Raw genomic sequence first — 27,771 nt, 5'->3', positions numbered from 1 at the left:
TTTTATTTTATTTTCTTGAGAAGTATCTCATGCAAGTTTTCAGATCTACTCTAGAAATCAGCACGTTATCAATATATTATATATATTATATTATTTAATTTTAAAAAGTTCTTATTAGTGTTATATATATTCCTTGATCGATGGAATGAAATATATAGCGCGCGATTGAAAATTTGTGGATAAGAGTTTTGGCCTAAAGTATGTAATTTTCCATTAGTCACACGAACATCAAAGTAAAAATAAATAAATAAATAACCTGAAAATCTCTATCCAACATTAATCTCTATATAAAAAAATTGTGATCAGGGTTCACAATAAAAAAAATAATCGATTTTACTAATTATACTTGATCAATGATAGCCAAAAATAAGTCATGTTCTAACTATCTTTTTATTGTTTGATTTTCTCCAAGAAAAAAAATAAAATGAACTAGAAAATACTTAATTTTGAGAAATCTTAAAACTTTATCGTACATACCCCCCCCAACCGGGCCAGGTCAAAAGACAAAAGAGTAAGGTCAAAAGAATGAAAAAGAGTAGTTCGCCAGGTAAAAGAAAAAGAGCACGCACCGCGTGCATGCATGCATGCATGGCTATATAAACTCTCTCTCTTCAAGTTAAGTTCTTCCACGTTCATCACTACCACTACTACACAGATCAGGGTCCGGCAGTTAAAACAGCCCGTCCAGTCCAGCTAGCACTGTAAGTACGTAATTGCATTAATATCATCCCTATTTTACTTTTAGTATACATGATTAATTTTTTTTAAGTGGGCAGATTATAGTTGATTTCAACCGATTTCAAATATAATAAAATAAAGTATATATTAACTTATTTAATATTATGTTAAGTAATTAAGAAGCGTTGAAAGATAAAATATATATGGAGTTATTTATTATTATTAGTTGACAGAAAATTGTAACCGTGCACAAAATATTACCATTGTCGATCGTGACCTTGTAACTTAAAAATTATTTATTATTTTTTTTTAAATTAAAAACTATTTATTTCTTTAGTAAGTTAGAATATTTGAGGCAAAAATTTGAAGAAGATTGAGGTCAAATATATGAATTGCATGCTAATTATTAATTGAATCTATCTTGGTAGTTAATAAATTCATGTTTTTAACTCTTTTATACATGATTCTAAATGTTTGAATTTCATAGTTATATGTATTTTTAATTTTTTTTTTTTTGTTACATTGACGTATGATCATCTGATTCATTGAATCAGTCATTTCTTGATTCAAACCTAATACGTACCGCATTTCGAGCATTGATTTGCTGGGATCACAAACAACGTTAATCTCAATATATATATATATATATATATATATAGGCATAAAAATTTCTTCATATTTTCAAAGGAAAGGAAAATTAGGGCCAGCATGCATGCATGGGGTGGCCGACTGTGGGTGGCTCGTTTTGATCGAATCGCCATGCACGTACCCTATCTTAATCAGGACTATTGGGTGGCCACCATCGGCTACGTACCCTAGTATGGGTGGCGGCTATTTTTCAAATGTTTTTTTAAATGATGCATATTTGTATTAAAATAATATATTTTTTATGAAGAGATGACATATAATATTGAAATGAAGAGTTTTGTTTGTTTGGAAAGAAACTTGAGACGTATTTTAATTTTATTATCAATGAAAAATTACTCTAGCTACTATAAACCCAAAACAGCTGTATCCAAACATGCACTCAAACTATATCCTTTCAAAAAGTGATGTTGAGCTCGTTGAGTCTCTTCGTGGCCGTCGTGATATATATATTGATCCAGATAGCGTAATTTGCATATTTTAATTTATGCAGACAGTTGTTAATGGTCTTGTATGTATACCTATTATTTGAGTTATTAACATCATATGCAATTAATTCATGATCCTGATCTCCAAACCTATCCATCGAGTGGCTGCAGGCTAATTCTCCCTGATCTCTAGTACTTCCCCCACACAATTAGACGTATATACCCAAAGGTACTCATCGAGTCTATAAACTATTCTCTTTGATATTTCCAAGCTCAGTTCAACACCAATCAATCTGTCTTTGTGGCGGCCACCAAAATCTAGCCATGCAGAAGCATCGCCACGAGGTTCCCACATTGACTAGGGCGCTGCATATATGCACTAGTCTCACACGTACATGACTTTCAAGTGCCGCCATGTAAGGCTCACATGATGACATGACGTACGACACTTCTAGGTTCCTCAAACTTATGTCTTCCATATTTGCACCATGCCACCCCCGGCCACCACTACTATATAGCATGTGGCCGGCTTCATGCACTACAATTACTTTACGACTTTTGGGTGCGCATGCCAACGTTCGACTAGTCGTTCAGTCCTAACTTTTATATTTATAATTATATTTTTGCTTTCCATACCTAAGGATCGATCTAGAGGAATATGAAGTAGAAATATCCATAAGAAAACTCTAAAAGATATATCTTGCACCTTTTGTTAAAATTATTAATTAGTATGTAATAAAATAATTTTTAAAATATTATATATATATATAGTCGGAATTGGAACTGTTGCGAAGTCAAACCTTCGACTTCAATTTGAACTCCGATCGATTTCAACTCTAAAAACTTCAATTATAATCGGAGTGGAGGAGTAAATATATAGTTGGAGTTTGGAATTTTTTTCATAGCCCTGCCTATAATTAAGCACAATTAATATTATTGCTTTTTGGATGATCATGAAAATTAGAAAAATATATTATCGGTAATTAGCAAGTAGCTAGATAGGCCAAGAGATTACGAGAGGAATAAAATTTTCTGGATGAAATATAAATACCATATTGGATTTGTTGTTTCCAAATTTCACCTAACATGAATATTACTTCGTAATTTGACAGATTAAGCATGGCCACGACTATTCTTCCAGGCACAGTTGTTCCTGAAGTACTTCTTGGGAAGGAAAATTACGAGAACTGGAGTGCTTGCATAAAAAACTATTTGTTGGCCCAAGATCTTTGGGACATCATTGAAACAAGCTTGGAACCTGCTAAACCAGAGGATGATGATCATGAAGTTGAATTCAAGGCTTGGAGGAAGAAGAATGCTGCAACTTTACATGCAATTCAAATTTCATGTGGGATGAACATACTATCTGAGATCAAGGGTATTAGTTCTGCCAAAATTCTGTGGGATACATTGGCTAAAACGTATGAGCACCCCGCACAAGAAGGCCGAGTCAACTTAAGATTGCCAGCAGCTGGCGGCGGTGACATTCTCTAGCTCTATTACTTTCATTTTTACTGCAAATTTTGTCTATACTGACCAACGCAAATTGCCACACGGATTATAGTATATATGCCAATTTTGTACAGTACTTTTGCATAGAATCGCTAAAGGAATTGGTTGGATCTGTTTTTGAATATATACGTACGGATAAAAAGAATTCAAGTACTTATAGTACTACCACTCGGTCAGTATTAAAAATCCCAATTATCTTAGCTAGCTAGGAGCTTCAAAGTAACTCACTATCTAGTATCTATCAGTTATATATAATAGAAAATTAATTAATTAAACATGGCATGTAGAGAGTTTCCGGATCGGGGACAACATGAACAGTACCACTGGGTTTAGTGAGTATGCGAAGTTGTACGAGGCCGTGCGAAATGGTGATTGGGAAGTTGCAAATGAGTTCATTACGCAGCATCCCGATTCGGTGAGGGCAAAAATTACACATTTGGGACAGACGGTTCTTCACGTTGCAGTCCTTGCTCGGTGTGAAGATATAGTGGAATGGTTGGTGGAGGAGAAGATGTCGAAAGAAGACTTGGAAATACGAGATAATGAAGGTCTGACAGCTCTAGCTCAGACAATTATTTGTGGTCACCAGCGAATGGTGGAATACATGATAAGAAAGAATCCGGAATTGGTCACCGTTGGAAATAATCGGGGATTAGATACTCCAATTGTTCTGGCTCTTCGTCATGGGCAAAGAGAATTGGCCGACTATCTCTATGATATCACTCCGTTTGAAGAGCTACAGCCCGAAAGAGGCCCCCGTGGTGCTACAGTTGTAACCAAAGCTATACATGCTGCACGTTATGGTAACAATCGTCTAACGTACGTCCATTATATTCATTTTTTATTGGCCGTTATTCTTTCTGGCCTTCCTATTATTTCATTTCTGCGCGATATATATATATATAAGTATGTATATATATGTATATATATTCGTATGAATAAATATTGATGATATTTACAGTTATGGAGTGTAAGTATCGTGCAATTCTTTTAAAAAAAGTTAGTAAATAAGAGACCATTATAAAAAAAAAAAAAAATTTAATTTTCTAATAATGGACTACACTCTTGATAAAAAAGATTATGCAGTACTTACATACTCTATAGTAATATCTAATATTGTTTTATTGTATGTATATATATATAATTCTTTTTTGTAATGTTGTAAACTTGTATGTGTATATCATGTACGGTGCAAAACTAGATCTCGCTACGAGTTTAATCCGGCGTTGTCCGCGTTTGGCATTTACTCTAGACACAGACAACATCTCCCCTTTGTCCCTATTTGTTGGTACCACTTCCCTATTCGGGGCTGAATTTCTGACAGCGTCTTGGAAACATATGAACCCCATGAGTTAGTACCACTCATCTCTGATATTTTCTCTTCTTGCTAATTTTCATTATATATCCATGCATACATGATCTAGCATTGATATATATGATTTCTACATAAATTCCATTTAACATCAATATCCAACGTCAGGGGATTGCCACATGAGTAAGAACAGGCCGGGGACGAAGCCGGGGGAGGGGCCCCAAGGCTCCTAAGAAAAATTTTTACTTGAGTGCTTCAGTTGTCCATCTTTCCCAACTTTTCATAATTTTAATGCTCGTATAAGCTTATAAGATATATGGTCAATCTTTCGTCAAAAACTAAGGGGTGTATATTTTCCATGATAACCTTTTAAGTGAGATATTTTTGTCATCATAAAATTAGCTTTTGGTCTCCAATAAATTTTTTTTCCTCTTGTATTTAATTTGAAGAAAATTATAATTTAATATTATATTATTTTTCTTTTAAAATTTATAATTATTTGAATGAAATATATTAATTTAATGAAAACCCTTTTAATATAATTTATTATTATAAATTATTAAGAAAACCCAAAGCCTAGTTTATCTTTCATGCATATATAATTATCTTTTTTTTTTTTTTTTAATAATTCGTATCTAACTTGTTACCAAAGTTTAGCGGCCTCTTTCTTTTATTTGTAACATATAAAAAGCTTACACGTAAAATTTTCAAAATTGTTAGAAGAACGAAATTTTGAAATTTATTTTTATATTTTTTTATATTTTTACTCACTTTATTTATTTATCATATCACTTTCTTGATTGTGTTCCTAAAAATTTTCAGTTGAATTATTTATTCTAGCCTAAAAATATTTTACCCCTCATCCAAACTTATAATCCTATATATATATCTTCATCGTCGCTGTAACATGTGTAAGAAATTAGCCTCGTCGATATATATATATTGATCTATGCACATCACTAATTTGCATTGAGCCGCTCGTTATATATATATATAGAGAGAGAGAAAGAGAGAGAGAGAGAGAGAGAGAGAGAGAGGAGAGGAAAATAAAAGGAAATAGAAAAAAATCTACTTCATTGAAATATAATTTCGCAATACCATTATTCATCAAAATTATAATTACTTGTCAATTATTGACATTTATTGGCTTTTTTTTTTTTTTTTTGGGGTGGGGAAGTTAAGCTCGTTTCATCTCCTCGTGCGGATATTTTTAAATATTATTTGGACAATCAAAACTTCGAGGGACAAACTCATGCTGGAACTATCCGATCAGGTAAGTTGTTGCCTAAACTTTCTTAAATTCAAGTGTTTGGCGTACTTTAACGATGTAAATCATATTAATTTTGGGCGACTTCATTTTTCTAATATCCTAATATCTGAATTATAATATATCTAAAGCCATGTACGTGGAAGATGTAGCTATTTTCCATTTTGTGCATTATATATATGTTAACGAAGGAGTAGTACTCTAATTTTGTCATTTATTTTTCTTGATAGCATACCAATTAGTAATGATCAATGGTGATCACCATGATCACTACTTGCATATATAATTTGTTATAGTCTAATTATCAGGACGATCGAGATCATGGATCAGGCGAGTTTTCATGAGATTTCTATAAACATGTTTTAACTCCATATGCATGTGATCATGCAATCTTAATATATTTATATATATATATATATATATATTTGTCCAAACTTCAAAAACGCCTCATTATTTTTTTTTCTTTTATTACTAATTTTTATATAACGTTAATTGAGTCATGAGTAAATTATTTTTAACCATTTTCAAGTCTACTTATAAGCTAGCTGCTTGATCAGTAGATTTCCTTCCATAAGTCAGTACCATAATTTATTTTTTTTATTATTCTTTTTGCTTTATCTTCTATATAATTATAGTCTCGCACAGTTAATTAATTGACAATGTTTTGGTAATTTCAAATTAGGACCCCATGGTCAGGATTCAAATGCGATCCAGTCGATCCAAAACCAATACCGACATCTTCTGTTTGCCATGTTGGACTCGATGAGGACTATGAACGAATATCAAATCGGGATAGAAAGTGGTCTTGCGCAAGCAATCTTTACTGCTGTGAGAGCAGGGATCGTTGGCTTTGTTACTTTAATTGTGAAGGAAGAACGAGAGCTTTTGTACTGGGTCCGAGATGGCAAAACAAGAAACGTACTTATGTCTGCTGTCCAACATCGACAGGCTATAATCTTTGGAATGATATACGGTTTAAGAGAGACGAAAGCTACATTACTATCAACTCGAGATAATCTCGGCAATAACATATTACATGTAGCAGGGACGTTAACAGAATTCTCTCCGCTTGATCACATCACAGGTGCAGCTTTGAAGATGCAAACAGAAGTACAATGGTTTAAGGTCAGCACTCCCTCTTTAATTATAGAGTAATACTACATATAGTTATAGAATGCATAAATGTCGTACAGTCGATTTGAAAAAAAGTGGAGTTTATTATTAAAAAATTATTATTTTTTCATGTAGGTCCCGTATTTATTCATTTTTTTCAAAGTAATTGCATAACGCTTACGCACTCACGATTGCAATTATCACTTCTCTTAATTATATATATTTCTGCATGCATGCTCTGATCTTTACTCACATGGTACTGCATGTTACAAAATATCTTTTAATTATAAAGAAATTTTATAAAAATAAATTTATAAATTTATCATATAAACTTATTATATAATTAACTTATCATATAAAATTATATCAATTTATAAATTTATTTTTATAAAAAAAATTTATAATCGTAGTACATTCTCTACCAAATATATATTTTTAGAAAGAGCATAACTATACTTCCCGAAAAAATATCTCGAATAGATGTCTCGAAAAGCATATTTTATTTTTTATTTTTTTTACGTATTTTTTTAATCATCATAAATATTTAAAATAAAATAAAATAATTCATAATATTATTTAAAAATATTTTTTTAATCACTAAGTTAAATAAAAAAAAAAAAAAAAAAGCGCGCCTCATTCGGAACACTTGGGTTCCGGAACCCAAAGCATTTCTCTTTCAGAAAAAGAGATCGAGGAAAGCAAATCCGTGCGTACCAGAACATATGATGAGATTAGAGATTTCGGCCTACAGTTTGCTACTTTTCTGAAAATAAACTACCAATCCATTGAGCGCGTACTATGTTCGTTTGGGAACGGTCGTTATTACTGTCTGACCTTATAGGTTGACATAATTGCCTTGGTGATCGTGACCAATAGCCGTAGCCCGACCCTAGTACTGTAAGAGCACTCTTAATAATTTATTTATGTTATTCTTTAAAATACATAATTAAAATTTATTTTTTCTATTTTACATATACTATATATCAATTTATCTATTTTTTTATATTATATTATTTAATAGTTTGTTGGAAAAAAAAGTACAAAAAGAGATAAACTATTATGAGAATAAAGTATATGAAAAGACAATAAATAAATAAAATATTTTTACATTTGTGAACAATTCACTCTATATTTAGCTGAACACTGTAATAAAATGTAAAATACATTTGAAAATAAAGGATCCGTTGGAAGTAGTTTCAAACTACTTTTCTTCAAATTTTACATAAAAATAGGTTTTACAAAATCTATTGTGAGTGCTCTAATATTGGTTTCACCCCCATCCACCGAATTTCAAAAAATCGGGGCAATAGAAAATTAATTGATAAATTAGACCCTTTTAGCTTGAGTTTTATTATTCATTATTCTCAAATATCATACATTATTTAAAAAAAAATTATTTTATTTTATTTTTCTTAAATTTATTAAATTTTTCTACTCATTATCCATATATCACACATTTAATAAGAAAAAAAAATGATGTATATTGTGTGAAAATGATGAATAGAATTTTTCGTTAGCTCTATCACATTCTAGGAGTATTTTAGTGATAGGTTCTATAGGAAATGGATAATTTTATTTGGTCAAATACTTAGAGGAAAATTCCTATGTTCCTTTCATTACAGACCTAGTAATGTTATGTACCATATTTTCATTTCATTTTCATCTCATTATATAAGATATGACATATTTATCATTATTAGATGATAAAAAATCATTCAATAAAAGATCATTTAATAATGATAAATGTATCATATCTTATATATATAATAAGATGAAAGTATGATGTATAGAATTTTCCATATTTCAATATATATAGATCTAAATATCAAAGCAATCATAGGTATCAAAACCACAATCTAGGAATTAAAAAACAACAAAAATAAATAAACACGAAATTTTAGTAACAAAGTATATAGAAATTCATTTTTTTTTAAAATAAACTCTTCGTAATCTAAAACCACTCCAAGACGGACCAATAAAAGTTATCATCCACTACAGAAAAACTGTGTAACAATTTACAAATTACTTTTACTTAGAAACACTTGCAACTTGCAATCTTGGCAAATGATCGGTTCGCCTCCCACCGTGGATCACTTTGACAAAAGAATCTCAAACTCCAGTGGTTGTATGCTTTTTTATGGTTTGGCATTATCTCAAGGATTCAATATTCTCAAGGAAGACAATATATACGGTGTTGTGACCTCTATTTGTGTTTTTCACAATAATTAAAGTACTCGTCTTTTGTCGCCATGGATGCATGATAAGCTAGGTTCGATCAAATTGTCAGTCTTTCGAATATTAATGGGAAATTTTGGTTTCTTTTGTTTCTAAAATTTTGTGTATGATCAAATGTAGGGGGTGGAGAGCTTGTGCAATCCCATGTATAGGAACGAAAGAAACTTCGCCGGTTTGACTCCTGAACAAGTGTTCACGCACACCCACAAAAACTTGATTGAAGAGGGAGAGCGATGGACGAAGGACACGGCAAGTTCTTGTACAGTGGTAGGGGCACTCATTATGACTATTATGTTTGCTGCAGCATTTACCGTCCCAGGAGGTAACAATCAAGATACAGGTTTTCCAATTTTCTTAAACAGAAAATTGTTTAAGATCTTTATAATAGCAGATTCCCTATCACTCTTTTCTTCTTCGACTTCAGTATTGATATTTTTGGGAATCCTCACATCACGTTTTGAAGCAGAATATTTCCAAAAGTCCTTGCCAACTAAGATGATAATGGGTCTTTTCACCCTCTTCTTCTCCATTGCAACAATGATGATAACCTTTTCTTCTGCTATTTTGATTATGTTGTGTGGAGAATCATGGATTCTCATTCCTCTTGTTGGTTTAGCTAGTGTTCCTATTTCCTTTTATGTATCCATGCACTTCGGCCTTCTTGTTGACATGTTTCGTTCAACCTATGGATCCGGCACCTTTCATCAGAAAATGGAATTGGGGCTTAAGAAGGTTTCTCATTATGAATGATGTATATATGGATGTTCTATCAATATGTGGCGTACTAGTCGGGACGAATGATGCCCTTCCCCGGCCCTCTTTTTTATGTATTTTTTTGGACAGATGATTGATGAATTTTAAGCTAGCTCATGTTGTGGCACATTTTGTAACTTGTCTTTTCTTTTCTCATATCCGTTGCTGTCCAAATTTGTATATATTTGTGAAATCATCACTTATTTGAAAAGTTTAAACTGATGGGAAGAAGCAAATTTAGTTATTTATATTATATTTTTAACATTTTCCCTAATGCATAAGCTACGAGAGTTGCAATTTATTATCTTTATTCATTATAGTTCTTATACACATAAATACAAATATTTCATAAATGCTCTTTTCATGATTGCTCCCCTGTTAATTAAGGTAATTATCATTTGTAATGGCCCAATCTAATATTATTGAGAGATTGAATAAGAATAATTTTAGTGAACTTAAATTAAGTTAAATGAGTTATTTTGGATGTGCCACTGGCCCAAATTTATTATCATGAATTATGAATTATTATTGAGCTCAAAAATTAGGTTAAAGTTCAATTAATCTTTATGTACCAAATGGGTCCTGTTTAATTGGTGATAAGCTCAACTATTATTCTAAAAGTCCATAAAAATTTATTAGATGAGTTTGATTTATTTTGAACTTAAGACCAGGCCCATTAAAATTTATTGAATACTAGGCTTATGAAAATATGGATAAGCCCAAGAGCTTATTTGGATCATTTTAGCAAGCCAACCCTTTCGTCGGAGCCCAAATAAGGATCCTACAGAAAACAAATAGGGAGTACAAATATATACGTATAAAGAGCAACCCAAGGCCGAAAACTCACGAAAAAACCCAAACCGTGTACACCCAAAACCAAACCCAAACCGTTTATCTAAACACTCCACTACATGCACGTCTCCATCTTCAAGCACACTAGGGTTCACGGCTATATATACTTCATACACATCCACGCACATTACTTCGATCCCCTCGCACACGAAGAGAAGTCCCAAGGGTGGTCGTCAACCCACTGTTCTGCCAAGCCTCACATTGTGGCCGCCCCCTCCAGTCCACCAACACCCTCACGGCCTCCACTCAACACCTTGTCGCAGGGAACACAGCTTCCATGAAGACCACGCCGCTGCATCGTGAGACAACCTACGTTGCCCCTGTTTAAGCAACCTATAACAGAGTAGCATGGACAGCCACCTCTCTTCCACACCGCAACAACCACCACGCTCCCTCCACGCCGTGAGCCTCTTCCTCCACGCATCAACCCCACACGGCAAACCCCCGTTCTAGCCAACTGCAAAACAGAGCAGTCCCACACGAACCCACTGCCGTAAATGGTGAAGTCCAGCAGCCGCAGCCCACGCAGCAACAGAGCATGTTGGACAGCAACCCCACCGTTCTTCCCTGTGGCCTCCCCAACCTTGGACCAAAGTCCAACCGAAGTTACACCGTGGAACCAACGACGACAGCACCAGGTTGCTGTTGATTGTCGGACTGGAGCCCTCACCGCTCGATCGTACTCTTCCCCACCACCTTACGGTTGCACTGAGCATTGGCAATAGGTAGGCCATTGTCAAATTCAAAATTTGACTAAAAGTTAAGGTTAGAGAGTTAATCCACTATCCTCTTCCAAAACTCAAAATAATATTATATATTTTAATAATAATTTTTATTTTTATTTAATATTTTGCAAATTCATAATAGCCATTAAGAAAATTTATAGAGTAAAATATTGTTTTAGATATGAATAGTGGCGGATCAAATTTAGAGAAATAGATGAATTTATTACACCTTAAAAATGCTTAGAATTTTGACTACTTCAATACAGATTATTTTTGAGCTACTCAGGCAAAATTTGACTAGGCACTGACATTTGGCTAAGCCAATACCATTACTTTTTAGAGCAATAGAATTGGACTAGCCAAATGCTAGCCAAGTTCAAATTTTGTCTAATTTTTTTCAAAATCAACTGCATTGGACTAGTCAAATCACTTTAAGTCAAGTTATGAACTATAATAAATGGAAAACAAGAGCCATATTTGGTGAGTTACTATTCACCAACTAAAAGAACATTTTATTAAAAAATATTACCTCACCATAATAGAAACTGCAATTTCCCGTGAATGAGTTTTGAGGCAAAAAGCAGATTTTTTGTAGAAAAAATCATATTCCCACAAAATTTTGTTGTGGGAAGCTCGTCGGATAAAACTCGCCAGAAAAAACATTATAGCCCATAAAAGGTTTAAATCGTGGCCAATACCTATTTTTTCCTACGAAACTTCTCGCAACAAAAGCTGATGAAGTACTTTGCCGCAAAAGCACGTCCATTTTTGTTTATGCTCGTGGGAATATGAGCAATTACCGTGAGAGGTAGGTGGGTATTAGTATTACCCACTAGAACATTTGGTGTAAAATACTTCTTCTGAAAAAAAAAAAAAAAGTATTTGCCGCGAGTTGTTTTCACAGCAAATGCTAAAGGAATTCAGAAATAAATAAAAGAAATTGTAAAAGTAAAAAAAGATGAGAATGAGACAAAAATGATCATAAAAAATTGTCTAACATAAGCTAAAAAATTATATACAAACCTTGGAGATTCAAATTGACACTAATAACAATTTAAAAAAAAAAAAAACTAAAATTGTGGTAACATGTTTTAAAGAAAAACTCCTAATGAGAATTCAAGAGCAATAAAGGGTCTAGTACTTTGGCACTAACAAGAACATTTAAGTGAAAAAAGAACTATTTTAGATTTCTATTTCCAGAACTATTTACCTTAGTTCTTCCATCACGTATCACATCGATAGCAGCAATCTCAACATAGTTGAGCTCTGCACCAACCATTCATGTTAGTAACCAATACCTTCAAAATTTCAATCAATTGGATAACCAGGCCTGTTACAAAGAAAATGACTCATAAGTCTTGTAGTGAATGAAAGAGCTGAAACAACACATACATTTTCCTTTGCTTCTTGGTATAGTGCTCTAACATGAGAAGTACCGACCCCAACATATATTTTCACAAATTGAGAGTACAGACCTCAAGAATTTGTTTTGAAAGTTTGGCATGCTCAAGTGCTTGAACTAGAATTTCCCTAGCTTTTTTTCATTACCAAAAACCTAACAATAAAATCAGGAAAAAGAGAAAACACTCACAATAATATTTGTAGCCTCAAGCATAATTTTAGATATATCAAGAATGAGAGAGAAAACACATGTTAGATATAGTAAATGCATCAAATCATATGAAACAGCAAAACTACATGTATAAGAAAATACTTTCCTTTTAGAAGTAAAAAGAGGAAAACTACATGAATCACTAACAGAGTAAAAAAGCAAAACAATTGCACATAGAGACTGTAGAATAATTTTTGATTCTGAGTTGGCCTTCAACCGTGAATAATTTTCATCTGGAATCAAAATACATGGCCATAATTACGCCTCCCTTTGGTAGTGCTGCTTCATGAAAGTGGGTTAAATTAATTCTCAAAACTGATGTGGTGATCTGAATGTGTTTTAATAAGATTATTAACCTTGTAATAAGTCAACAAGGTGTATGATCTAGCACCTTTTTTTTTTTTTTTTTTGTTATCGTGAGAATAAGTATGGCCAAGTAATTCTTGTACTTGTTTTGAAAAAAAAAGCATACCAAGAAAGGAATATAATGGGAAAAGGCCATGCATGAGAGCTGCCCTATTGTAAAGTACAACCTGCATATCTGATAGCTCTGCTATTTACTTCATAGATCTGTTATTTTTTCAAAAAAAAAAAAAGGCTTATGAGAAGCACATAAAGATATGGATAATTGCATGCCTCCAAGAACATACACCATTGCAACAGAAGCCCAACCAAGACATTAAAAAATTACATCAAGTCATTTAAATCCTACAGATTTTGCAGGGATCAATTCCATCTATGATGTTAGAGCCTTACAAAATAACAATCCAAGATCATTCTGTATTGCCTTTCAGTGCTTTCACAGTCCCCTCAACACTGCAAATCCATTCCAAGAACCAAGAAACAAATATATTTGCATTGCAGTTCACAAGTCTGTTAAACTTTTGATCCATTCTTGCTTTTATTTGGGTGGAGGTAAGTGGGTTTGCGTAATCCACTTCATCCCCAGGGAATTGAAAACAAAAAAGTTATTGAGAAACTTCTTCTTCCTTTTTCTGCATTTTCCATCTCTTCTTTCAAATTTCAATCCATATTTGTGAACTCGTGTCACAGTCATTACTCCATAGATTATAACAAGTAAGTTTCCCCCCAACGATTTTGGGTTTGTGCTATATTTTTTTCTCCAAAATTCCATAGTTAAAAATATAGCACAAAGTTTGTATGTTTTCGTGCAGTATTTCTGTATACATGATACTCCTATATTGCGTTTGACTCTATTTTTCGATTGCTGAGAAAATGAATTTTTGGTGGAGTTCTTGCAGTGGAGTCCTTCGGCTGCGGTTGATTCCACTACGGTGGAGTTCGTGTTTTGGGTAAATGTTTTCCTTTGTCTTTTTCTTCTTGTGCATGAAGAATAACAGGTGGGAAGAGGAACTTTTTATGGTCAAAATAATATTTGGCCAGTAACTCAGCTCGAGTCAGTGACCCTAGGAACCTTTTTAGTTCCTGCATGTCTCCTTTGCCAATTTGATCCAGTTTCTTGATACGCAGCCTTTACCAATTTGCCTAATATCTTGGCTACATTTATAATCCTTTCCATCATGCAGCCATTACTAAATCCTTTTTTTTTATAAGTGCATCTCCTATTAATTCCATTATTTGTGGCATTAACAGAGTAGTACAAGGAGTTTTTCCTTCATCGCACAAGCGTAAATACAGTTACTTCTACTAAATCTTCATGATTGTCAAAGAAGATCATCATCATCAATGCTGCTATCAAGTTAATTTTCGAGTTCTTTTCCCTTCCTCCAAACTTCCAGAGATTACTACCCTCCTCAGCAAGCATTTATTTGATTAGATGTGAATTAAATATTTCATAGCAACTAGAGCTAGCACAATCCCAAAATTCATGGAGAAGGAAATTATATTAAAATTTGAAATTCAATATAGATAAAACCCACTTTTATGAACTATATTTCACAGCCGCTAAAGCTAGCACAATCCCAAAATCCATGGAGAATGAAATTATATTAAAATTTGAAATTCAGCAGCAATATAGATAAAACCCACTTTCATGAACTCTTGAATTTATATCACCCAAAACAACATTCGACAAAGCTTCCAAAACCCCAAATCAATTCCAAATCAGTGTCTAAAAACTGATCCAAGCCCATCCTACAACATCAAAAGTCCCTAATGTAGATAGAACACTGCAATTCATAACAGATTCACAATCAATCATGGAGAATATAAAAAAAAAAAGTGAACTTACCCAAATAGTACAAGGAACTCTAAATCTACGAAATCAAAACAAACATATATAAAGGCAATAGCACTATGCTCGGATGAAATGCTTGCAATACATATACCTAAAATAGGAGGGGAAAATTTTGAAAAACACAGACCCATTCATTAAGCAGCAGCCCTCGTCGACGCTTTGGTCAAGATCCCTCACATACGACAATGGAACTGAGAGAGAGAGAGAGAGAGAGAGAGAGAGAGAGAGATAATTAGGACGAAATGGAGAGTGGGAGAAACGGACGAAGAGAGATAAAAGACAGGGGAGAGAGAGAGAGAGACGTGCACACACAGAGAAGAAAATAGAGAAATAAATAGACGGAGGATTGAGAGACTCACCTCCTCGTCGAGGTGGCGATGGCACGACAGCAGGCACGATTTGGGAAAGGCGACAGCAAACTCACAGAGAATAGAGAGTGAGCATCAAGCTGGGCGAAAAGAAAAAAAGCAGGAGAAGAAAAAGAAAGAATGGGGAAAAAGAAAGAAGGGGGAATTCGCGAAGAATTTTCTCATGACATTTTGCGGCAATTACAAATCGCAGCAAATATAGCCAAAACATCGCCACCAAAGACCCATAACGTGCTATGTCAGGCGATTCTATTTGCAGCGACAAATTATAGCCGCAAATTGTCTTTTTAGCGGTGATTCTCTCACTCATCACGAGAAAAACACGACTATAGTGAAAAATGGCTTCTGCTGTCCAATTGTTGCTCGTTGCAATTTTCTTTGGCTGCATAAACGGCTTTTTCTTGTAGTGTGGCTAGATTTGGCCAGTGAACAAATCTTAGACCAAAAATACTATAGATTAATTAAGTCTATTGTAATAAATTTTTGTTTAACTAAATTTTAATCAAAATTTAGCTAAATTGATTCCAATAGGACCACTACTAATGCTCTTACAACCCATAGGATATCCCTCTCTTGCACGCCCATAATTATCATATGTTAGGTTTGGTAGATATTGAGAATGGTGTCACGGGTTGGAGTCATAATACGTGTATGTATATTCACGTTAGTTACAGTGTTAATATTTTTAAGGTTTAATCGTGTAACTACGTGGAGAAATTATATAGACATCAAACTATTTGGCAAATGACAATATTTTAAGATAACGAGAATTGTTGGAGTTAACAAAACCATATAGAAGGTTTGGAGTTAAAAGCTCAAGAAGCCAAACATAAACAAAAGGCTTACGTTCATGAAATTGGTAGTTAAGTTAGTTATCCAAATATGAGTATTAATGGTCCAGATGGCAAGTTGTAAATGTCATTGTATCTATATAAACAAACTGATTGTATAGCATATTTTTTCACTTGATCAATAATGAGAAGTACTGATTGCATTCTCCTTCTATAGTTTCTCTGCTTTTCTATATTTTACATGGTATCATCGTGTATGAAATTTTCGCTACCCTTTTAAAGTTTTTTCTTTCTCTTCATTTCTTCTAAAAATCTTTCTATTTCTTTCCCGCTTCTATGGCGGATTCTAATTCTGAGTCTACTATGAATTCTTCAAGAACTATTGGTAATTCTTCAAGAAATCTATCGGATGATTCTTCAAGTTATTATTACTTGCACCCTTCGGATAATCCTGGAGCACTCTTAGTTTCTGAGATCTTTACTGGTGAGAACTACGTTGGATGGAGTAGATCTATCTATTGCTCTTACAGTAAAAAACAAGATTGTATTCATAGATGGTACTCTGCCTCAATCCAATCTTGGTGATTCTCAGATTCAAACTGCTTGGTTGAGAGCCAACAATCTTGTTTTATCTTGGCTCATGAATTCCATAGCCAAAGAAGATTCGTGGGAGTCTACTATACTTCACAAGTGCATATGACATTTGGGAAGAACTCAAGACAAGGTATCTTCGAAGTGATGGTCCAAGAGTCTTTACTTTAGAAAAGTCTCTTAGTTCCATCTCTCAAACATCAAGATCTGTTACCGAGTATTTTAATGAATTCAAGACCCTCTGGGATGAATCCATTAGGTACAGGCCAATTCCAAGTTGTAGATGTGGAATTCTCGACAGATGTTCTTACAATCTTTTAAAGAACTTCACAGAAAGGAAACAATCCGATTACATGATGAAGTTTCTCATTGGCCTGCATGATTCTTATTCTATGATAAGAAGTCAATTACTTCTCCAATCACCTTTGCCTTCTATGAACAAAGTATTTTCTTTGCTACTGCAAGAAGAAAGCCAAAGATCATTAACTAATACTATTGGCATTTCTATAGACTCTCATGCAATGGTTGCTACACAAACACATAAACCAGTTGCTACAAATGGTACTTGATTCACAAAATCAAAAGCAAAAGTAGATGTCATTTGTTCTCACTGTGGATACACTGGACATCTTGCAGACAAATACTTCCAATTAATTGGATACCACCTGGATGGAAAGACCCACGAGGCAAGAGAGTTTTTCCTACTCAACATGGAAATGCAAACACCAGATTGCCTACTGCAAATGTTGCTTCTTCTTTGGAGTCAGATTCAAGCATCTCAAATATATTTTCTCAAGAGCAAATTCAAAACCTGCTTTCCCTTACAAATAGCATATCTCATACACACATAAATCCTAACTCCACAGCAAACACTGCTTCTACCTCAGGTATTATATTATGTCACACTGCTTATGTTGGCAAAAATAATTCTCCATGGATTCTTGATACAGGAACAACAGATCATATGATCTGTTCTCCACATCTTTTCAATACCATCTCTTTACCCAAAAAATCATCTATGGTCCATTTATCAAATGGCCAATCTGTTCCAATTGCCTTCACTGGAAATATAAATTTCTCATCTAATTTAACCTTACATAATGCCCTTTATATTCCTTCATTCAATGTTAATCTCATATCTGCTTCAAAACTCACTAAAGATAATTCTATTGGATTATTTTTCTTTCAATCCAAATGCATTTTGCAGAACCTAAATAGCTGGAAGATGATTGGGCATGCTCAACTGAAGTCTGGCCTATACCACCTACAACAACCTTCTGCTCAAGAAAGGAGTAAACTAGATTTGACTTGTGCACCTTTTGTTTCCTTAGCGAATAATTGTAACATCCATGCTGATATTTGGCATCCTCGACTAGGACATCTTCCACCTACCAGATTAAAGATCATTAGTCAAATAGATTCCAATATACTAGCAAATCAAAATCATATATGTGAAGTCTGTCCTTTAGCCAAACAGAAAAGGCTACCATTCTCTGTATCAAATAGCTATTCAAATAAAGCATTTCAATTAGCCCATTGTGATATTTGGGGTCCCTTCTCAACTATTTCATATTCTGGCTTCAATTACTTCCTAACAATTGTAGATGACTATACAAGATTCACTTGGCTTTATCTCATGAAAACCAAAACAAAAACTCGCACCATTCTTACAAACTTTGTTTCTTATATTCAAACTTAGTTCAACACAACCATTCAAACTCTTAGGACTGATAATGGTCAAGAGTTTAACATGACTAATTTCTATAATGAACACGGCATAATACATCAATTGTCTTGTGTTGAAACCCCTCCAACAGAATGGTAGAGTTGAAAGAAAACATCAACACTTTCTTAATGTTGCTAGAGCTTTGCTTTTTCAATTTTAGATTTTAGGAAATATAAGTTATTTAAGGATTTAGGTTTTTTAATTTGAAGTACGCAATTAATTAGAGGTTGACGTAAGTTATTTGCCTATCTTATAAGTAATCAGTTTCACTCGAAAATATTACATTAACACTGCTAAGTAAGGAGCTTGATCATAAAATTAAGATTAATGCACATTAACTAGTTAGATATGTTATTAGTATTGAAACCAGTTTTTTGAAAGTCAATATTTATGTATCACGAATGCCATGGTATATGCAAACACATCATTTATCATAATACACGATCACGTTTAGGTCCTCATTTTTTGGTTATGTATGTATTATGGATGTCATGCATCTCATGTTATATAAGATATGTAAACTTTCACAATACAAGTATAAGATAAAGATTCGAGTAATAAGATGGTCATTCAGATACATGATACCAATGCAGCTAGTGTGGATGTGCAAGCCACGAGCTCAAGCGTAGTCCACCACAGTATATTACTATTAGATCATATCAGCGGGTCCTCTTGTGGCCACAAATGTGAGGCCGGTACAAAACCTTGCACACATGATTAAGTGTGTTGGCCTATCGATCGCTCTTTTATCACGACATCAAGCACCACTTAGTTTCAAAAGTTCAGATTGAAAAAAAAATTGGGTGGATTATTAATCTAATTTATAGAGTAGGCTAGGGATGTTTTATTTCTACATCCACCATTATTGCTTTTACACCTCTCTATTTCACACAAATGGGACCCATAGGTGAGAAAAAGAGGAATCTCAACTGTTGAAGCTGCAAGTGGGGGTGGTAGGGCTGCAAGAATTAACATAGGGAAAAAATGAAGAGAAAAAAGAAGAAAGAGTACCCAACAAAAATTACAACCACTCGAGTCGTGAATCGTATGCTCTGTTCTTGGACTTTTATAGGGTGGGGTGGAAAGGGAGATCAAAACACGTACCAAATGAACTATTTGGAGTCACCATGACCAAAAAAGGAAGAAGAAAGGGCAAAACAAGACAAACAATGAAACAAAACAACAGAAAGCACAATCTAAACAAAAGAAAAAGACGATTATATAGATCATAAAGCTTCTTTTGTATTTATTCACAGATATGGTAGAACCACGGTAACCAACTCTTGAACCTGAAATAAAATCTCCAGAGAGAGCGAGAATGTACAAAAGGTAATTGAGAATGACCACAAATGAGGCCTTGGGAGTGCATTGGAGATCATGAGAGCTGGAAATAGGCGCAGAATTTACAGGGCATTGAGTTCTGCAGTGATGCACAACAAAGCTCATCATGAAGTATGCACGATATTAACAATCCTGTTCAGCCTCTCAAGAATGCCATCGAAAGACTCACCAAAGAGTGCCCGGAAGGAGGGCATCCTCTTTGTCAACAGCCGAAGCTCCCTGGCCGCTTGTTTTTGTTCAGAGAGTGTTAAAGACATCTTCACCAGCAAAGAAAGAAAATGTTCACGATCTGATTCTGTTACCGCTTCCTCGCTAACATGGTAAACGGGACCCAACGATTCGATATCGCGGCTCTTTGCACCATTGAGATATCATCCCTCGTATCAAGTAGTTTGGGGTAAGAATGGTGTGCGAGAGAACATGTTGGGTTACAGGGCATGTCCGGTTGCCTGCTTTTATCCATTTCTGAATGAAAGCTCTATCATATGTCTGCACAACGCATACAAGCAAATTGAAACAAATTAACAAAAACCGAACAGCACATTATCTCTGAAGTAGGGATTGACAAAGGATGCCAATACATGAATCAATTCTCCATAATGATTTCCACGGTACTTATCCGTGAAGGGTGATCCGATTCATCATTATGAGATGCTTGTCTTCCACGGAACTCATACAGCCAAAACACGTGAGGATGACGGTATAGATAGGAGTACAAATGTCAAAACTCTTTTAGCGAAAGTACATACAACAAAAGTACTTCCATATTTGTAATTCGAACAGTCACCAGAAATAGAAATTTACGGTAGTAGTTCCTCAGGCAATAAAAAGTCAACACAAAGAAACCAAAATGCAGAAATTAAACGAGGATTTAAATGGCCCAGAAAGAGTAATATGTTTCAATTAAATAAAATGAAGAAGAAAACCTTACCCTCCGTTCGGTTGCCGACTAAACAGGATGAAATAAAAGAAGATAAAAGAAAAAACTTGAATGTTGAAATTTAGATGTTTGTGTTAATTTTGTTTGAAAACAATTCAAACCCCATAGACATGAAAATAAAATAAAACACTGGAAGTTCATTAGTTTTCTCGGAAAACAAACAGAGTAAAGAAGAGATTCTGATTTTTTGTCCCTAATAGCCATTTGAAACATTTTATTTACATATAGCTATTCTAATAATATTTTTGGACTTATAAAATAATTATTGAATCCCACAAAATTATTTATCGTCAAAAATAAATTTTGGATCCGTGGCTATTCATTAATTTAAAAATTGGGCTTCCAACATAACCTATCAACGTAATTTAGATCCAATAAAATTGTCATTAGAATATTAGGACGGTCGTTTCAGTAGGTTTATCGTTACATGATCACTTTTCTCAGCAGTGAATTTTATCCTTAAAATACTTTTTATTTTTCTGGAATGAAATTCTTCTCTACAGAATAAAGGAAAAAGCACAATAAAAAGAATTGGAATTAGAAAATTCTTGAATTAGTTGCAGCCAATGCCAAAGAACCCAGAGAGTACGCAAGAAGTTGTTCAAATTATACAATCGAAGATTATTATGTATTTTTAAAATATAGGTAATTTAATATTTTCCCACTACAATAAATTATATAATTTAAATTATTTATATAAATTTAAATTTAAATTAATAGAAGAATCTAGGACGTAATATTGAAAGTACTTATCTAAGTATATTAAATAATAAGTAATGATATAGGCACAATACTTTTTAAAATTTTTTATATATTTATATTTTAAAATCATGATATTTATGTAAATAGATATTATTATAAAATTACTCATCATTTAAAATATAAATGAATAAAAATTTTAGAAAAAATTGAATGTATATCATTTTCTTATAATAATGACAAACTTGTCTATGTGGCCTTTAATAGCCATATCTTTAAGTCAAGCTCGACATGTGAGTCTGTGACCACTAATGCATGGTGGTTTTACAAGCGGCGGTTCTCCAAGCTGTCTGTAAGTAATAATTCGCGTTTGCATCTTAATTTGTTTGGTCATATCTCATTTTCTTATAATAATGACAAACTTGTCTATGTGGCTTTTAATACCCAAGGGCATCTTATCCAATAACCACGGCCCATGAGCTTTAATAGCCGTGGGCATCTTATCAAATAGCCGTAGCTTTAAGTCAGGCTCGACATGCGAGTCTGTGACCACTAATGCACGGTAGGTTTTACAAACGGCAGTTCTCGAAGCTCCTTGTAAGTAATTAATCGCGTTTGCATCTTAATTTATTTGGTCATATCTCATTTTCTTATAATCATTTTCTTATAATAATGACAAACTTGTCTATGTGGCCTTCAATGCCCGTGGGCATCTTTTCCAATAACCATATGTTATCCAATAGCCGTGGGCTTTAATGGTGTGGGCCTCTTATCCAATAGTCGTGGCCTTTAAATCAAGCTCGTGAGTCTGTGACCACTAATGCACGGTGGGTTTTACAAGCGGCAATTCTCCAAGCTCTTTGTAAGTAATTAATTCGCGTTTGCGTCTTAATTTGTTTGGTCATATCTCATTTGATCGCTTGTGTAAAGAAACATTTATGCTCTTTTTCTCTATTTCTTTGTACACCCCTGGCGTGGCTCTGAACAAACTAAAGCAGAGTGCGAAAGGCAGAGCAGATATGATGGATTAAGAATAGAACACTGGCTGAAACGATAGCCAATCTTCGCCATTTTTTTTCGTCTCTCTCTGTTATTTTTGCTTGTTTTGGTGTAGGAAGTTAGATTTGGACCTTTTATCAGCCGTTGATATACGCGAGCCCCACTACTAGATACCTCCCTTGCCTTTTGCTCCACTCATCGGTGCGGAAGCCTACTCATCGTTAGAGGCCTAGATCTCATGCGTCTTCCTTCTTTTCCGTGGCCAATCTTTCAAATTCGAACCGGAAGCAAACAGGGTTTCCCTTTCCTTTTTCATAATGAAATTAGACTAGTGAAATATCTTATGGCTTGTTTGTACACTTGATATATTTTAAAATTTTATTAATAATAGTTAAATGGTATGAAAAAAATTGAATATTTAAAATTAAAAAGTATTTTATATTTGAATTTAGTTTGAGAATTAAATTATAAGAAATTTTGAAAATTTTTATCTCATCGCCCAAATATAGCCTGAGCTCCCACAAAAACCGGCTGCTGAGAAAGAATTATTTTAAAAGCCTACGCCAGCCATACTAAAAATCTTGCATCTTTATTATGCTGAATGCGGCAGATATAATACAAGGGCTGAGCTTTACATAAGAAGTAATTAGATTAATACAAGTGGGATTTCTAACTCGTGTAGGATTAGGACTAACAAGCCATGAATAAATTATCATGTGAGATTAATATGCTAAGAAGGTGTGCAGATGAGGAACCTGTATTTTACCACCTAACAAAACGTTCAAAGCAAAAAGGAAAAAAGAAGAGAGAGAGAGAGAGAGAATAAACCAAAGATTATGTTTGTACTTTAGATAAATGTTACATACAACTTCTCATTTCATTCATTTTTCTCTCAATGTTGACAATTTGCTTAGTTTCATTTATATTTCAAAAGTAGTTTCCTATAAGCACAAAACACCAAAACACAAAATGCTTTTCTTGACTTTGAAAGACAAAATATATTCCATATCTGCATCTATTTTTCCCGAATTTCACCTAACATGAATACTTCGTAATTTGACAGATTAAGCATGGCGATGAGTACTCTTATTCCAGGCACAACTGTTCCTGAAGTACTTGTTGGCAAGGAAAATTATGAGAACTGGAGCGCTTGCATGAAAAACTATATGTTGGCTCATGATCTTTGGGACATCATTGAAACAAGCATGGAACCTCCTAAACCACAAGACGATGACTATGAAGTTGAATACAAGGCATGGAGGAAGAAGAATGCTGCAACTTTACATGCAATTCAAATGTCATGTGGGATGAACATACTATCTGAGATCAAGGGTATTAGTTCTGCCAAAATTGTGTGGAATACATTGGCTAAAACGTATCATGAGCACCCCGCACAAGCAGAAGTCGAAGCTGGTGACATTCTCTAGCTCTAGCACTTTTATTTTTACTGCAAATAATTTTGTCTGGCTGACCAACACAAATTGCCACACAAATTATAGTATGCCATGCCAATTCAGTATGTACCTTTGTATAGAATCGCTAAAGGATTGGGTTGCATCTGGTTTTGAATGTACACGTACGGATAAACAGGTATATATTCTAGTTATAGTACTCGGGTTAAGGTCAGTATTAAAATTTCTAATTATCTTTGCTAGCCAGGATCTTAAAAAGTAACTCACTATCTATCAGGGATTATATTACCACGTACGTCCAATAGTTGTGATATATAGTTTTTGAAGAGAAATATGGTATCCAATATATGGAACAACCGATATATTTCTCAAGTAGCCCAAAGACTCACAACCGTAAGCTAGATAGAAGAAATATCAAATTAAAGGGAAAATATACTTCTTATTAATAGAAACAATACATCATTATATAAAATAACTTGGGCAGGACAACACTCGCACAATATATGAGGGATATGAGGAAATATAAATTGTTTGGAAGTTAGCCTATGGTATATATAGGGGTTGGGAGATGGTTCTAGAGCATTTTTCACACTTAACCAACAAGATAAGCATGCTTTTTAGGAGCCCAAGAAGGAAGTATAAATTTGCACAAGAGAAATGATTAGGATTGTCTAGAAATGTGAAGGGTTGTATTGGAAGAAGTTGGGGGTCTAAATTCATGGAATGATATCAAGTATGTAAATGAAGTGTATGTAGTCAATATAGGAAATGGTGACATGTATCATTCTAAGTGTCAAGTGTGTCCAACATTCAAAGTTTTATAAATATGTCGCTACATTTCTGAAAGAAAAATAGACGTGGATTCTAAAGAATTAGTTTAACATTTAACAGTTTTCACCTTGAATGCTCAGTTCATGACATTTGTCGTGCATTGGTTACTCATATTCTTGTCGGAATGGTTTGGAACGTAATATATATACAGTAATGCTACATACATTCGTGAAATGCGCAAACGTCGCGTAGTCGCTTTGAAAAAGAGTGAGGTCCACTGTTAAAAAATTAATTTCTTTTCACGTGGGTCTCATATTTATTCACTTTTTTCAAAGTGACTGCACGGCGCTTGCACACTCACGACTGCAAGTATCATTTCTCTTATATATATATCATTAATCTTTGATATATACAATGAAATAGAAAATTAATTATACATGGCATGCAGAGAGCTTCCGGATCAGGGACAATATGAACTGGACCACTGGATTTAGTGACTATGCGAACTTGTACGAGGCCGTGCGAAAGGGTGATTGGAACGGTGCAAGTGATTTCATTACGCAGCATCCCGATTCGGTGAGGGCAAAAATTACCCATTTGGGCCAGACGGCTCTTCACGTTGCAGTCCTTGCTCGGCAAGAAGATATAGCCAAATGGTTGGTGGAGGAGAAGATGTCGAAAGAAGACTTGGAAATACGAGATAATGATGGTCTGACAGCTCTAGATCAGACAATTATTTGTCGTTACAACCACCGGCGACTGGTGGAATTCATGATAAGAAAGAACCCGGAATTGGCCATCACCGTTGGAAATAATCGGGGAGTAGATAATGCAATTGTTCTGGCTCTTCGTCATGAGCAAAGAGAATTGGCCAACTGTCTCTATGTTAACACTCCGATGGAAGAGCTACGGCCAGAAAGAGGCCCCAAGGGGCTACAATTGTAACCAAAGCTATAAATACTGGAAATTATGGTAACAATAATCGTCTAACGTCCATTTTATTCATTTTTAATTGGCCGTTTTCCTTCCTATTATTTCATTTCTGCGCAAATATATATATATATATATATATATATATATTTATAATTATCTTTTTTTTTGTAATTGTATGCATATGTACGGTGCACAACTAGAACTCGCTTTGAAGTTAATCGAGGCTTGTCCAGTTTTGGCATTTACTCTAGACACAGACAACATCTCCCTTTGTCAGCCCTATTTGTTGGTACGACTTCCCTATTCGGGAGTGATGATCAACGTCGACTTGATCTGTCAGAGTCTAAATGGAGTCGACGCAGACGAATGATCTACACCTGTTAGTACCACTCATCTCTGATCTTCTCTTCTTGTTTTTTTCATTAAAATTGTTCTGGAATTATATATCCATGCATATATACATCTAGGATTGATATGATTCATTTCTGCATAAATTTCATTTAACATCATCCAATAATGGATTGCCAACATGATGTGCATGCATGTGTAAGAAATTAGCCTCATCGATATATATATCGATGAGAAAAAGAGAAGGAAATAGAAAGAAATTTACTCCATTGGAATATAATTTAGCAATAATATTATACATCAAAATGATTACTTGTTAACTGACATTTATTGGCCTTTCTTTTGGGGGAAGGTATCAAGATCATGATTTCATCTCCCGGTGATTTTAAATATTATTTGGACAATCGAAACAAGGGACAAGGAACTATCGGATCAGGTAAGTTGCTGCCTAAACTTTCTTACTTTCCCTGAAGTGTTTGGCGTGTAACAATGTAAATCATATTTTGGGCGACTTCATTTTAATTTGATCTGCCCTAATATCTGAATAATAAGCCATGCATGCGGTAGACCTATTTTTCATTTTGTGCATTATATGTTAACTAAGGAGTCTAATTTTGTCATTAATTTATTTTTCTAATCGATAGCATACCAAGTAATGAATGGCGACAATGATCACTACTTGCATAATTTTTTTTTAGTCTAATTACCAGGACGGTCGAGATGGATCGGGCGAGTTTTCATATTAATTTATGACCGATGTCAAAATGAAGCAAAAAATCTAACTATGTAGAAGAGATCATGATAAACTACACTAGTTGCATTGCTGTAAAGGATGATGACGAATTGAAATGGTAGTTCTAACTTGGAGATCAATGAATATGCCACATTTACTTACATAACAAGAGATTTTATTTAGAGAAAAGATATTTGCAACCGTGAATTATGCAACCGCCGCGTAATCGCTTTAAAAAAAGTGAATAAAACATGAGACCCACATGAAAAAAATAATTAATTAATTTTTAAAAATTGGACTCCACTCTTCTTCAAAACAATTCTTCACGGTTGTATGTAGAATTACTCTTTTATTTATGGAAATATGCTCAATTAAGGGTTACAAAAGTATCACAAAACTAAGCTTATAAGAAATAATTATATTCTATACTAATTGCAAGTACTCAATAACGAAACTTGCATGGATAGTCCTCACGATCAGTTAAGAAATAAGATTTCAATCAAGTTATGGCCCTGTGGGGAAGTTGAGCTGCCAAATAAATATAGATCTCGTGTGTGTCCAGTTTCTCCATAATTAGCCAGCCCATCAACAAATTTATAATTTGATTTTCTATAAACATGTTTTAACTCCATATGCTTGTGATCATGCAGTAGTAATACTCTTAATATATTTGTCCAAATTAAAGTTCAAAATATAGCCTAGGAAATAACATCTAATTTTTTTTATTACTAATTTTATAATGTTTGAGTGGTACTGAGTAAATTATCTT

General features: G+C 34.0%; 1 protein-coding gene across 1 annotated transcript; it reads left to right on the top strand.

Annotated features, from left to right (window-relative positions):
- Nucleotides 1–609: 609 nt before the first annotated feature.
- On the top strand, nucleotides 610–10,154 carry LOC121240003. Its single transcript, XM_041137432.1, has 7 exons — nucleotides 610–701; nucleotides 2,864–3,226; nucleotides 3,564–4,066; nucleotides 4,465–4,614; nucleotides 5,753–5,848; nucleotides 6,525–6,967; nucleotides 9,311–10,154. Exons 2-7 carry the CDS (start codon nucleotides 2,871–2,873, stop codon nucleotides 9,938–9,940), a joined length of 2,178 nt encoding a protein of 725 aa, XP_040993366.1. The 5' UTR covers nucleotides 610–701; nucleotides 2,864–2,870; the 3' UTR covers nucleotides 9,941–10,154.
- Nucleotides 10,155–27,771: the final 17,617 nt, after the last annotated feature.

This window comes from Juglans microcarpa x Juglans regia, chromosome 7D, assembly GCF_004785595.1.
Source record: "Juglans microcarpa x Juglans regia isolate MS1-56 chromosome 7D, Jm3101_v1.0, whole genome shotgun sequence".
Lineage (NCBI taxonomy): Eukaryota > Viridiplantae > Streptophyta > Magnoliopsida > Fagales > Juglandaceae > Juglans > Juglans microcarpa x Juglans regia.
Note: the sequence above shows the minus strand (reverse complement) of the source record. Positions and strands in the feature narration are given on the sequence as shown.